This window comes from Rhipicephalus sanguineus, chromosome 6 (genome assembly GCF_013339695.2).
Source record: "Rhipicephalus sanguineus isolate Rsan-2018 chromosome 6, BIME_Rsan_1.4, whole genome shotgun sequence".
Taxonomy (NCBI): Eukaryota; Metazoa; Arthropoda; class Arachnida; order Ixodida; family Ixodidae; genus Rhipicephalus; species Rhipicephalus sanguineus.
The window spans coordinates 165,379,948-165,394,666 of record NC_051181.1 but is presented as its reverse complement, the minus strand read 5'-3'; the positions used below and the strand labels follow the sequence as shown (position 1 = coordinate 165,394,666).

The following is a 14,719-nucleotide window of genomic DNA, read 5'->3' as shown; positions in this document are numbered from 1 at the left end:
GTAGGCTCCACCCAGCCCAAAGCTTACTACCGCCCTCTATGACCACGTGACAACTGGCACAGCAGCTGCAAAGCTGCCTCTGAGCACCGCGAGTCAGGGCGCCTCCCGCGTGTTTACAAGGGGCGGCCGCGACAGAAGTTCTCATGGCCCCAACAAGAACTCTGAAAAGAACATATGAAAACTATGTTGACGTGCAACTCTACCTCTGATAACCTCACCATAACATCAGGTATCTTGGCGTCACGAATGTGACTGATTCGCAAAATACCATCGACGTTGCTGCAGTCTAGGTCACACGTGTACATTTCAATTTGTTTACTAATGTAATAACGGACCTCCTAGCCCCGAAGACGCTCTTTGCTGTGGTATGAAAATGTGCGGAGTAAAATATTACGAACAGCTAGGTCCATAATCGTTACGGTAAATCCTCACACATAAACAAATTTGCCAGGTTAGTTACTCATTCAAACGTAGAGGGCAATCTCGGTGACACTTTAATCGGCGATACAGCTGCGATAAAGTATTAAACAATTACTACACGCCAGGGATAAGGCTGCTACATATCTGTAAGGTTTGCCATGGCAAACCTGACAGATATTTAAATATGCAACCGCGGGTCGCAGCTCTGCCACTGAAGTCGAGACCGCTGAAGCGAGAGTACGCTGAAGTCGAGACCGTGAAGGCCTGCAGCCCGTAAACAGACTCGGAACATTTCACGCTTGCAGTTTCCCTGTGGAGTCTGAAAGGCATGGAAATGTCATAATGCATATCGCAGCCAGAACAGCCGTGTCCAATGCACTTGTATTGTGTGTGTCATCACAGCCGCATACAACTTGGAAAAGAATAGCCAAAGTCGTGCTTTCAATCGCTGCTGCGTTAGTAAACCAAGCCACACCTCTGGTTCACCTGCCTACTACAAAATCCTTTTGACCCCTCTAACTTCCACATTTTTCAATCGTGATGAATTATCCACATATTACAACGCTATCCAGATCGCTTACGTACTTGTGCTCTGAGGTAAACATGCTTCCAATGGCTCCACACCAGGCTTATGACAAATAAAATGCTGTGCAGGACATTACAATGGCACACTTTTGACAAAGTTAATCATTTTCCTTAAGTAAAACGAGCCGCACGAACCACTCAATTTTTTGTCACATAGCCTATGAGCCAGTGTCGCAGACAAGTTCTCATGTTTAACAGCTGAGGCCAATTCCTTGTGACGGTCTTCGTAAAAAAAAAAAAAAGCAGACAGAAGGTTATTCCGCCTCCTTTGTGCCTTCTTGCGTAAGTAACCGCAACGCAGCTCGTCGGTTTTTTTTTCTTCGTTGCATGAAGGCAAACAGTCCATGCACCAGCGAAAACACGGCAGAAACTGCGGCAGGCACAGCGGCTTTTGCCTACCGCAAGAAACTAAACGTCCGACGACAGTGCCACTGCATTTTCCTGACGTATGTCCGGTGGAATTCGTCTATAAGCAAATGTTGCGCTTCGTACTTTTACGCTGCACACTTTGTGGTCTGCACGCAGTGACCGAGCTACCTTGTCTAAAATAGCGTCGGGGTGTGGTTACAGCCATTAACCTTTTGATAGGTCGAAGTTCATGAGGATAATTGGGTTTACGCGCATCATTTAGAAGTGCTGTGATTTGATTTTAAGAAGAGTGAAACCGTTATATTTATTTTTCAGAAATTCAAGCATTTCGAATAGTAAAACAATGGTGCGAATCGAATCAAATAGCAAACACTTTTAGAAAGTTATTCAAAACTTCAAATATACGCACACTCCTAGATTCCCACGTAAAGTCAATATTTGATTCATAGAGGTTTAACAACTGTATAATTTTATATTCAATAGCCTGCTTGCAACAGTTCATGCATATTTTCATGGTATTCCAGATAGTAGACAGTAGACTTACGGCGCGACGACACAAAGACAAGAAAGAAGGCAACATACTGCGCTGTCTCACAACATAGTTTATTGCTGCAGCCTTTTCGTGTGCTTATATACATGAGGGTGCGTGCACAAAAGAAAGAGGGGAAAAAAGATAAAAAGAATAAAAGAAGGCGTTCATACAGCACACATGTCAATGGTAAGAACTATCAAACCGCAAAAATTTGCAAAAAGACACCTATCATGACCGGTTCAGAAAAGTTACTTCACTAGGAGTAAGAGCAATGGAGGAGGAGCTGACGCAAGCACTACCCAGTTTTCTGATGTGATCAGCTTCAATGATATTGCACGTGAGCTGAAATGGATTCCTTGCCAACAAATGCATACTCGTGAAAATGGGCACGCAGCTGCAATCCCTGCAATAGGCTTCCCAAGCAACGCTGCTGCTCTTGACAGGCAGCGCCATCTCTGGCAAAAAAAGAGAAACTGGGGTGTAAGCAGCGCGCGTTTTCCCTTCTCTCCACTGCGTTGCCGCTCGCTTCTGTGCACGTGCAGAGCTCTCGCGGTGCACTTTCGGCGCCTCGCAATGTACCGCTTGCAGTGCGGCTTCAAAAGCATTTTCAAGCTTGACTGGCACTTCCGAAAAGCGAACTTGATAAAATGAGAAAGGCTCGTCAATCACGTTAACGGTGAAGAGCAGACGATCGACGACAACGACGCCCGACTCAAAGCGAAATGCATTTCCCAAGTCGCGATTACACCATGTAGGACGTATACCTCGAGGTAAGTCTCATTCTGTCATGTTAAAGATGAATAAAGCCGTACACGCTATCAATGTTCTGCGGTGTGGACTACGAATCATATGATTGTTGTTTTGATATGGCATGCTCACAGTAGCAGCCGTGTACTTTCGTGAACGAACGTTTGCGGCGTATGAAAAAAAAGATTATGCGGCCATGGCACTGCTTCCTGAGAAGGTTAGAGACAAGTCCTCCGTGCCGCTGGAGAATCACCCGCCGATTAAGACGCGAGGCAGCTAGCTGAGCTTTAACCACTGTGAAGCAAGATGAACTGCTCGCCTCGTTTTTTCGACTCTCGCATCATGCTTGCAGTCCCTTTTTATGATATCGACTTGACAGGCGTATAAAACCTGTTGCGTGAACGCGGCTAGAAAATCCCACAAAATCAGAAGGTGGTTACTTCAAGGTTGCAATTGCAAAGCATGTATTAAGTGCCAGTTATATTTAGTGGCTCAAATATATATCACACTAATAAAGTGACAAAAACAAAGCAAGCCTGCAGAACGATGTCAAAGCTTGCTGAAAATGCACAGACGTCCGTTCCGGAGTGATAAAGCAGCCTTCCCGACGCGTGAAATGCAGGCGCCGAACTTCTGACAATGTGCCGAGTTCAGTTGAATTCAACCAACCGCGCAACGCTATCGGTATAACACGAATGTGAACGTTAAACGACGGGTAGGTCTCACGAGCACGGGGAATCAAAACACAAAGTTGCTTCACCTACAACCGTACCTGGACTTTAACAATGCGAGAAGACAGCGAGTAATCATTGCTGTAGTCGCTGCGTGCATGCGCCGCGTTACTTACCGATTCAGGCAGTCGGAACGAACGAACGCGATGAACTCAGACAGCCAAAATAGAAGGCGAGACAGCGCTGTCAGCTATCCACGCTTGCCGCCTTTATTTCTCGTGCGACACGCCCGGGAACCGATACAGTTTAACACGTGAATCGTGTGCCTTGGTGTTGTCTGCACTGTTGTGGCTGGCCACTAAACCGCAATACTTCGGACCACGCTTGCGCTTCCGCGGGGTCGCTTCTGCCATCGCGGAAATGCGCAGCTTCGCACAGCAAGCCTCTCGGTTCAACGTACCCAGCTGACGGCCCCCCAGTTACCCGCACCGAGAGAAGAACGCGTGCGCACGTGCGCTACCGCTACCGTGAAAGGGGCTGAGTCGGCCGTGCCTAAGGTTCAGAGCTTTCCGACAGAGCCGCAGCGCGGCTGGCGCGGCGCTGTCGTCGCGCCGCAAACTTGAGCTTGGGTTCCCTATGTGCATCCAAATGCTTATGCTGATTATGAAAGTTGTTCTGATGCTCATTAAGCCGCTCACTGAGGCACCTCTCAGTCCACCCAACATATTTATCACTGCACAACAGGGGGATCTGATAGACCACGCCTGTGGCACATGACACAGAAGGTGCGGCAATTGATTCGTGAGGCAATAAGCTCTTTTAGTGAAGCGATTCGACGATGACTAGGAAAAGTGTTGCAGGGCCCCTTTAAGGTTGTATACTTTTCTAACAGATAGAATTTCATGTTTGAAATAAAGTGGCTTGGTGTCTTGGTTTTCTATATAACTTTATGGCTTTTCTAGGATGCAGCGCACATGCTTACGCAAAATCAATATCCTATAAGTTGTTCGCCACATCAGCATTCCAAATAGAAGTTAAGAGTAGAATAACGTATATATAATACAGCCTTTGGATGATGATCCTACTCAAGCATCCCACAGCTAAATCAGCCAAGAGATTCTTTTACGGCAGTATCCATGATAACTACTCATGACCCCCAGGTGAATGTTGACTTGTTCAGGGCACTGATAGTAACAGTAAATTACTGTATTATTACGGATGCGCTTGTTAATAGGTCTGAACAAAAGTTTAATTTTTTGTGTTTAAGTAATTTCTTTTTTCTTTTTGATAGCCAACCTGAAAGTTTCGAGAGGTGCCCTCAGACTCTCAATAATTAAAACCCTGATGATTCAAACTTTTGGTTTATTCAAACAAATTTTAAATTTTTCGTTGGCCCGCTATGTTTTCTATGTGTTTTAAAACCGCTCAATTCATGCTCCACTTCATAAATTCGGTTAATGCATACTTTTTGCTTGTCCATGCCTGAAAATATCTACTGCCTTTGTCGCTTCTAGCTGAACATTTGCGTTTTTATATCACTAACAGTCGCAAATAAAGCCGATTGCCTGCCTAGCTAGCTGGCCAAGCTAGCCAAATAGCGTGCACCAGCCATCGGATGTTGACTGACGAAGAGAAAAAAAAAGCCAAGATGGTCTGGCCTTGGTCTATTGTGTGCCAAATGCTTGAATCACTCTTGCAGCAGTACACTGGTGTCATGCAGAAAAGTGCAACATGACAGGGAAGGGGCTACCAGAAGTCACGGGACCACAGTGTAGTATGCTCTTTAGGTGAGGACACTCACGAGACGAGGCTGACTACATGAAGTACCTACGTTGCACGCCCGTCAGTCTGGTGATGGCAGCAGATATTTATTGGTGGGACACTGCAACTCAGAGACAAAAAAGGGTGTTCCTAAAGCAAATGCATGACGCATAGCACATGACACATGGCGTAAGCCTGCGTTGCCACCGGCCGCACCAGTTCCTACCATAGGCCGGCAAAAAATGTGGAGCTCACTCACACTCACTCATGGAATATGTTTTGCCATTAGAGCTCACTCGGACTCACACTCACCAAAATGTTCCTCAACCGGACTCACCTGGACTCGGACTCGCCTGAGTATTGCTCACTCGAACTCACTCACACTCATGGCTCAATCTGAGCCTGAGTAAGTCGACTCATGAGTCCTTTAGCGTATAATTAGTTTCTTTGATCAGGACGTCAACGCACTTAAATGTTAATATCTCGCCTAATAAGTGCTCTACAATACGTATTTTGATCTCGTACCTTCACATATAAGTTATCAGTGATTGCAATCCAATCCACTAAGGACATTTTTATTGAAAGGCATAACTCACATGAGGTACTTTTATCAAGAACTTCCTTTGAAAAATTTGGGCGGGGGGGGGTCAAGGCATGCTTCTGTCAATAAATATTAAGCTGGCGTATGAATGCTAGTGCGTTGAAATAGTATCTGTAAGTACAAGTGAGTATCAACGTGAGCCATCATAAGGCTGATAGTAATGCTGAAGTTGTATAGTTATCACCATAGGTTGGTAAAAAAATTTGGAGCTCACTAAGACTCACTCAAGAAATATTTTATTTATTTCATTTATTTCAGTATACTGTCAACCCCAAATGGGGTTTTTACAGGAGTGGGTACATTTAGTGAAAAACAGCAAACACACAGAAGTGTTACAGTGAAAATGTAGATGAAGACGGAATCGCATAAGTCTGTACAATTCATACATAGATGTCTTGACAGGTAAGTCGCTGATGGCATACATGCTAAACGTATATCTTGTGCTTAGGGCTAACTCGGACTCAGACTCACTAAAATTTTTCTCAACCAAACTCACTCGGACACAAACTCTATCTCTATCTGAGTCTGAGTCGGTCTGAGTGAGTCGACTCATGAGTGAGTTTGCCGACCTATGGTTCCTAGAGCAACTGTACATAAGACTTTTTCTGTCTTGAAGTTGCACTGTACCACTGATAGATATCTGCTGCCGTCACTGGACCTACAGGCACGTGCCGCTGTAGCTTAATCTAGTTGATCACGTCTCACAAGCAAGCCGACAAATGTAGCAGTGTCTAATCCAAGAGAATTTAGGCTCAAAAACAAGTGGCAACAGGCAACGTAGTTGACAGCCTTAAGAAAATCAACAAAAATGGTGTCAGTCTCAAAGTTATTGTACAGGTCGGTCCACTGTTAAAGGGAACACTCGAATGAGCCCCCTTCATTTTGCTGGCCCCCTCATTCCAAGTGGATGTGGAAACGTTGTTCGTTCAACGTACTGGTCTGTCAAAGGGAGTCGGAACTGTCAACCACCAGTAGTCTTATGTAAATCTAAGCCACTGTACTGTTGCAAGAGAGCGATATCCTGACATGCCCTGAACGCAATTGTTCCTTCAAAATTGGCTAGCGCGAGAATGGACAAGGACTAAGAAGGAACCACAAGGACTAAGGACAAGGACTAAGAAGCCAATTTTGAAGATTATGAACCAACTAGCCCAACAACGTATACTCTTAAGCAATTGTTCCCTTTAACAGTGGACCGACCTGTACATGTTCAAATGCAAGTCAGTCGTAAGATCAAGCAACTACATATTGCATGGCAGCTTATTTCTGAAGCCACGCTGATGGGTTGCAATACATCAATAAGCCTCTACAGCCCAGTTACCTTTGGTTTCAGAAGATGGTCTTGTTGACGATTCTGCCATGGACTGCGCAATAGCAAGCAGGACTTCGTCAAACTTGTCATTTTTCATGTTCTCCTGCAAATGTAAAGGCAATGCCGACATCACAAAAAGTTACATGAAGTGCAATCGAATTCCATTTTTTGACTTTGATATTACCAATGCTGTTGGTTGAACGATCTGGTTGGTCAAATTAAACAAACAGAAAAAACACCAAAACATCTGGTGGAGGTGCTGGTTCATCCATGTTCCGGACGCCCACATGCAGTCAGGATCCAAGTCCAAGAAGAAGAACTTCAAGACATCCCAGACCATTGAACCTGCCGCCGGCAGCTGGGACTCAAGCCAGAGTACGGACCACTTCCCGGCAACGCCAGGCAACCTAACGCTGTGACCTCAACTGTAACGATGATCGACCCAGTAGCTCCAACATCGATCCGGCTATATCAGCCCCGGGAGCCGCCAACCTTCCATGGGTCATCGCTAGAAGATCCGGAGAGCTGGCTGGAAAGGTACGACCGGGTCGCCGTTTTCAACAATTGGACAAGTGAAGACAAACTACAGCACGTGTATTTCGCCCTAGAAGACACCGCTCGGACATGGTTTGAGCACAGAGAAGCCACGCTGACGACCTGGGACCTTTTTCGCGCCGCATTTTTGGACACCTTCGGCAGCGTCGTCCGCAAGGAAAGAGCCGAAACGCTGTTGGAGACCCGTGTACAGCTCCCGAACGAAAGCATTGGGATGTACACCGAAGAAATGACCCGATTGTTCCGGCACGCAGACCCGGCTATGTCCGAAGAAAAAAAGCTTCGTTCCCGATGCGGAGAGTGAAGCAAGAGCTCTTTGCCGGACTTGAACGCACCCCGCCCAAGACAGTCACGGAGCTCAGTTCGGAGGCCACAACGATTGAAAAGGCCCTAGAAATGCGTACGAGGCAATACAACCGCCGCATGCCGACGACGAACTAGGGGGAAGCACACGCGCTGGGCTCCGACGACTTGCATGAGACGACAAGGGCGGTCGTGCGCGAATAGCTCCGAAAGATGTTTCCTGCATCGCAACCCCAGGTGCATTCCATAGCCGACGTCGTTCGCGAGGAACTTCAGCATTCGCTGGGAGTTGCTGCACCGCCGCAACCTGAGCCGGAAGCCATGAGCTATGCTGCCGTTGCACTCCACGCTGTCGCCACTCCGCACTATTGCCAATGCCCTGCGCCGTCGCAGTTCCGTCGCCAGACACCGCCACCACCTCCGACGCCATCCCGCCCACCTGCAGGCCAAAGCTACCCCCCCGAAAGACCGACGTTTGGCGCGCCCCTGACAACCGCCCGCTCTGCTACCACTGCGGGGAGGCTGGCCACATGTACCGCTGCTGCCAGTACCGACAGATGGGGCTGCGTGAATTCGCCGTCAACGCGCCGCGCCCGCAGCCAGGCGAACAGCCTCGCGACTGTCGACGACTACCTCACCGGAACACAGTGGTAAGAACGACGACCTTCCCGCTCGCCGTCGCCCGGCCACTACATGTCACCGCACCGTCGTCAGCACACTGGCCCAAACAGGGGCCGGTCGCTCAGCCCGTATTCGGAAAACTAAGGGCAGCAACCGATGGAGGTGCGGTTGCCGTACGACGAAATGCCAAAGATCCTCCGCGGCTGCCGACGACAACGCGACGAGACCTGCCGAACACAACGCGAAGCAGACGAAGCCCTGACGACGAAACCTCGGTCCCTGAAGAAGACCTGTCGACGCGACGTAGAAGCAGCGGGACAAGCCAACGTAGCCGTGACCCGACACCGCGATTTAACCGCAACGCAAGCCAACGGATTAGCGACCTCGACGTACTATTCGACGGCCACAACGTCACCGCTCTCGTCGACACTGGAGCCGACTATTCCGTCGTCAGTGGACCATTCGCCAAAAGATTGAAGAAAGTTAGGACCGCTTGACAAGGCCCCGAAATCCGGACCGCTGGGGGCCATCTAATATCTCCGGCTTGAGTCTGCACCCCAAGAGTCACCATCAATAACCGGACTTATCCTGTGAGATTTGTAATCTTACAGCATTGCTCCAGGGATGAGATACTTAGGATGGACTTCCTAAGCCACCCCAGCGCCGTCATCGATCTGAGGTCTGAGTCAATAACACTAACCTCAGAAAAAGCGCTGCCGCCACACACGACGCCAGGAAACCCCATGTTGAATGTGACAGAAGAGCACGTCACTATTCCGCCTCTCTCCAGCATCATCATTTCCGTCGGCACCGAAAAACCCACAGACCTTGAAGGTGTCATCGAGGGCAATCAGCACCTACTTCTGAACCGTCAGATTTGCGTCGCAAGAGGCATAGCCGAGCAAAGCTAAGGTAGTGCTGACAAACTTCAGCCACGAATATAGGCACCTCAACATTGGTATGACGGTCGCCTACATCCACGAATTCGTTGATGCCAGCAATGCTTTCGCCCTCTTCTATGCTACTGAACCTGCTTCGACGGATCGACGAACCCAACCCGATTTTAACGTCAACCCGAGCCTCCCGAAGCACAAGCAAGGCCAGCTGAAAGCCCTGCTCCTACAATTCGAGGACTGCTTCTCGTTGTCGTCAAGAATTCCACAGACCTCAGTCGCGAAATATCGCATCATAACAGAAGAAAGTGCCTGACCAATCCATCAGAGCCCGTACTGAGTTTCGACGCGAGAACGCGAGGCCATCAAGAAACAGGTTGATGAAATGCTACGCGACGACATCATCCAGCCGTCCAAGAGTTCGTGGGGGTCACCTGTGGTGTTAGTGAGGAAGAAGGATGGAACCCTACGTTTTTGTGTCGACTATCGTCGCCTGAACAAGGTCACGAAGAAGGACGTGTACCCTCTCGCAGGAATAGACGACGCCCTAGATCAACTCCACAACGCCAAGTACTTTTCGTCGATGGACCTCAAGACCGGCTACTGGCAAATCGTAGTAGACGAGAGAGACCGAGAAAAGACTGCCTTCATAACACCAGACGGCCTGTTCGAGTTCAAGGTCATGCCCTTTGGTCTTTGCTCGGCACCCGCGACTTTTCAACGTGTCATGGATACAGTACTGGCTGGCTTGAAGTGGCAGACTTGCCTCGTGTACTTGGACGAAGTCGTTGTGTTTGCCTCAAACGTCGACGAACACCTACGGCGGCTTGAAGCTGTACTTCAAGCAATAAAGAGCTCCGGACTTACCCTGAAGCCAGAAAAGTGTCGCTTTACGTACGAGGAGCTCTTGTTCTTGGGACACGTGATAAGCAAGTCCGAAGTACGCCCTGACCCCCAGAAGACAGTCGCCATCGCTACATTTCCGCCACATGCCAACAAGAAAGCCGTGCGTCGATTTCTCGACCTGTGCGCCTATTACAGGCGGTTCGTCAAAAACTTTGCCTGCATCGCCGAGCCCCTTATAACCTTAGCAGGACCGACGTCGAGTTTAAGTGGGAAACGCCCGCAGGAGGAAGTATTAGAAGAACTAAAACGACGCCTCCGTTACTCGTGCATTTCGGCGAATACGCCCAAACAGAAGTGCACACCGACGCAAGCAATGTAGGACTCGGCGTTGTTCTTGTGCAGAGGACTGACGGATTGGAAAGGGTAATCAGCTATGCTAGCCGATCGCTATCAAAGCCGGAAGCCAACTACGACAGAAAAGGAGTGCCTTGGCATAATCTGGGCTACATCAAAGTTTCGCCCCTACCTTTACGGCAGGCCCTTCAAACTTGTGAGCGCCCTATGTTGGATAGCTAACTTGAAGGACCCTTCAGGTCGCCTTGCACGATGGAGCTTGAGACTTCAAGAATTCGACATTACCGTCGTTTACAAGTCCGGAAGAAAACACTCTGACGCCGACTGCCTGTCTCGTGCCCCCGTGGACCCGCCGCCGCAAGACGACCAGGATGATGACTACTTCTTGGGAACCATAAGTGCCGACGACTTCGCTGAACAACAGCGATCCGACCTAGAACTCAAAAGCCTTATGGAATACCTTGAGGGCAAGAACGCCGTCGTTCCGAAAGTGTTCAAGCGAGCACTGGCGTCGTTTTTCTTAGGCAATGGCGTTCTCGAAAAGAAGAACTTCTCACCACATCGAGCCAAGTACCTTCTCGTGGTGCCTTCAGAATTGTGGCCAGAAGTCCTCCAGGCCCTGCACGACGACCCGACAGCAGGACACCTCGGTGTTTTCCGAACGCTGGCAAGAATACAGGAAAAGTACTATTGGCCGCGCCTTGCCGCCGACGTCACTCGCTATGTAAGGACATGCCGAGACTGTCAGCGACGCAAGACACCGCCAACAAGACCAGCAGGCTTTCTTCAGCCGATCGAACCACCTTGGCGACCGTTCCAGCAGATCGGAATGGACCTCCTGGGACCGTTCCCAACGTCGACTAGTGGTAATAAGTGGATCGTCGTAGCTACCGACTACCTGACCCGCTACGCCGAAACAAGGGCCCTACCTAGAGGCAGTGCCGCCGAGGTAGCGAAGTTCTTCGTTGAAGACATCGTTCTGCGTCATGGCGCCCCAGAGGTCCTGATCATTGACAGAGGTACGGCGTTTACTGCGGAGCTAACTCAGGCTATCTTGAGGTACAGCCAGACAAGCCACCGCTGGACCACTACCTACCACCCTCAGACCAATGGCCTCACTGAGAGGCTAAATAAGACCATCGCCGATATGCTGACCATGTACGTTGACGTCGAGCACAAGACGTGGGATGCCATCCTTCTGTACGTGACCTTCGCATACAACACCGCTGTGCAAGAAACGACGCAGGTGTCGCCTTACATGTTGGTCTACGGAAGGAGCCCAGCAACAACGCTCGACGCAATGCTGCCAACAGCCACCGACGAAGACAATCTCGACGTCGCTTCCTATTTGCAACGCGCCGAAGAAGCTCGACAGCTCGCCCGCCTGTGCATCAAGACCCAGCAGCGCACCAACAGCCATCACTACAATCTTCGACGACGATTCATGGAGTACCAGCCCGGCGACCGTGTCTGGGTCTGGACGCCAATACGACGACGCGGACTGAGCGAGAAGCTTCTTCGACAATACTTCGTACCGTACAGGGTACTTCGACGTCTTGGCGCACTCGACTACGAGGTTGTCCCCGACGGCATCACGAACTCTCGTAGGCGTCAAGCTCGACCCGAGGTCGTGCATGTGGTGCGCCTTAAACCGTACTATGCTCGTTAACGCACCTGAGGACTCTAATGTTTGCTTGCTTAGGTTTCCTTAGTATTACAGTACAACCTCGTTATAACGAAGTTGAAGGGGGTGTCGTAATTACTTCGTTATAACCATTAGTTCGTTATAGTCAATATCCATTTCTACCGACAATTAGCACGCAAGAGAGGATGTACTGACCACCAAATCCCACAGCAGCCCGCCACGCAAACGAAAAACGGCCGTCGCACGGAGAATAACTAGCAAAAGAAAAAAAAAAGAAAGAACAGCAAAGAACTGGTACTTTATTCATGCCAAACTCGGCGCACCAGCTGGCGGCTCACTTAGCAGAAAAATAGTCCTTAATAGACTTCTGCCGTATCTTCCTCAGACGGATGATGGCTTTTTCGGCCGCTGCCGCTATGTCGAGTCCGTCCTCGCCGTCATCGTGAGCGCCGAAGAAGCGGCGCAGCAGGTCTGCCGCATCCAGCGCTTGCGCGGACGTCGGAACGTCGGGTTCACCAACTCCGGGCTGTCGTCGACACATTCGTCACTGTCGTCATTCACCACCCCTGTCACCGCGCGCACAATTTCAGCCTCTGTCAGCTCTTCGGTTGTCACCGCGTCAGCATCGGCACTGACGTACGTGCAAAAGGTGTCGCAGTCGGGCAAAACTCCGGCGTCAAGGAGAGCGTCCCACGACGCCAGGTCTTGGTCACGCGCGGCACCCTCATTGGCGGCAGCACCGATATCTTCGCTGTCACCGCCGCTGTTGACGCCAAATGAGGCATGCCGGAAGCAGTTGGCGATCGTGCTTGCTGTTACAGACATCCAAGCAGCCTGTAGCATCTCGATCGCCATGTAGAGGTCGATTGTAGTCTCGCGCTTCGTGCTCATATTGAGTAGAATTCGGTCGATTACACGCTTGCGGTACCGTGCTCAACGCTACGCCGAAATCTTCGGCAACTTTTTTTCTTCTTGACGCCGGACTCAACGGCTTTCAACATAGCCGCCTTCTGCTCGATTGTAATCGTTTTGCGCTTTCGTTTGCCGTTGCCGTCGTCCATCTCCTGTCTAGCGGCGGGAACCGAGAGAGACGCTGTTCTGATGCACACGCAGCGAACGACAAGCCCGCGCCCACGCCGCCTCTGACGCCGCGCGGTCGCCGCGTCGCCGTCCACGTGCGCAACAGGAGAGCGGGCGGGTCCACGAGTTCCGCGGGAGAGGGGAGGCCGGGTGACGTGCGCGGGTGGATCCACGAGTTTCAGTGGAAGGGGAGGCAGGCAGACACGCACCCTCGCGCGTGTTGGCAGGCGGCTCCTCGGGAGCGCGAGGCGCGAGTTTTGAATTACCGCATCCGTGATGGGACGTAAACCGTCGCGCGCTATAAGACATTGACTTGCCAGCTACCAAAATGGTCAGTAAATGCTCAGTGGGAAAAAAAAAGGTTCGTTATATCCATTGCGAGGAAATTTTAGCTTCGTTAAAACGAGCTTTTAAATACATGGGCGTCTATGGGAATTTCAATGGGAATTACGATTGCTTCGTTATATCCATTAGTTCGTTATATCCCGCTTCGTTATAACGAGCTTCTACTGTACATGTATTCATGTTCTGTTTCTAAGCATCGGGACGATGCTTTTTCAGAGGGGGGCATTGCCACGTGCGTTCCTTATCATCACTTGCTGTATTCGGTTTTCGCCCACAAAGGCTGTCAGCAACACTCAGCGTAAACCGCACCTCATTGTTTGAGAAGCTTCGCAATTATTGTAGATCATTTTGTTGAGATTGCGCGCAAGACGCGAACACTCGAGCTTATTCTAGAGATTGTGCAACAACCAGCGATATCGCTAGAAAGTTCGATAGCGCCTGTATAAAAGCCGACACGCTTGACCGCTTGTCAGTTGATCGACGGTCGACGCTCTGTTTGCCGCTATCAGTGTATTACTGTAGTTGACCTTCAGTTTCCCGGCGACAAGTTCGGCCAAATAAAGAGTTTCATCTCTGACGTGCTGACTGCTGCCCTCGTCAACGTCACGACCACGTGACAATATACGAGTTTCATGCACTATAAAAACACCACCGGACGCTGTGTAGAAGCAAATCAGCACGAGTTTCAACAGAAAGAATACACAATAACGCATCACTAGTTTACGTGGCTACAGAAAACTTCATGGAGCTGGAATGTGTATGCTGTGGGTCATCATTTGCAGCATGACTTGCGCAGGTTTCTTCACCACATATTTTCACCAAAACTCTGCATCTCGCGAGAATGAATCAAATTTATCCTGTCACGGATATCTAGATTCACCCAATTTTCAGTGAAAATGCAGTGGGCGCTCCTGCAGTATTTTATGAAACATACACTGAAACCTCATTATAACAAAGTCACATCTGCCACGAAAATAACTTTGTGACATCCAAAAGTTCGTTATAAACGTTTTTTTGTAACACTGTATCTATGACAAGACTATTCTTCAATTACTTCGTTATAACCGATAATTCGTTAT

At 49.5% G+C, this 14,719-nt stretch overlaps 1 protein-coding gene across 2 annotated transcripts in view; it reads right to left on the bottom strand.

Annotated features, from left to right (window-relative positions):
- Positions 1 to 14,719, bottom strand: part of LOC119396994 (zinc finger MYM-type protein 4) — a 96,697-nt gene that overhangs the window by 27,904 nt on the left and 54,074 nt on the right. For both annotated transcript variants that reach the window (XM_037664398.2, XM_037664397.2), the window contains exon 13: positions 7,008 to 7,101. In XM_037664398.2, coding sequence (XP_037520326.1) covers positions 7,008 to 7,101 — 94 coding nt within the window. The remainder of the gene's footprint in view (positions 1 to 7,007; positions 7,102 to 14,719) is intronic.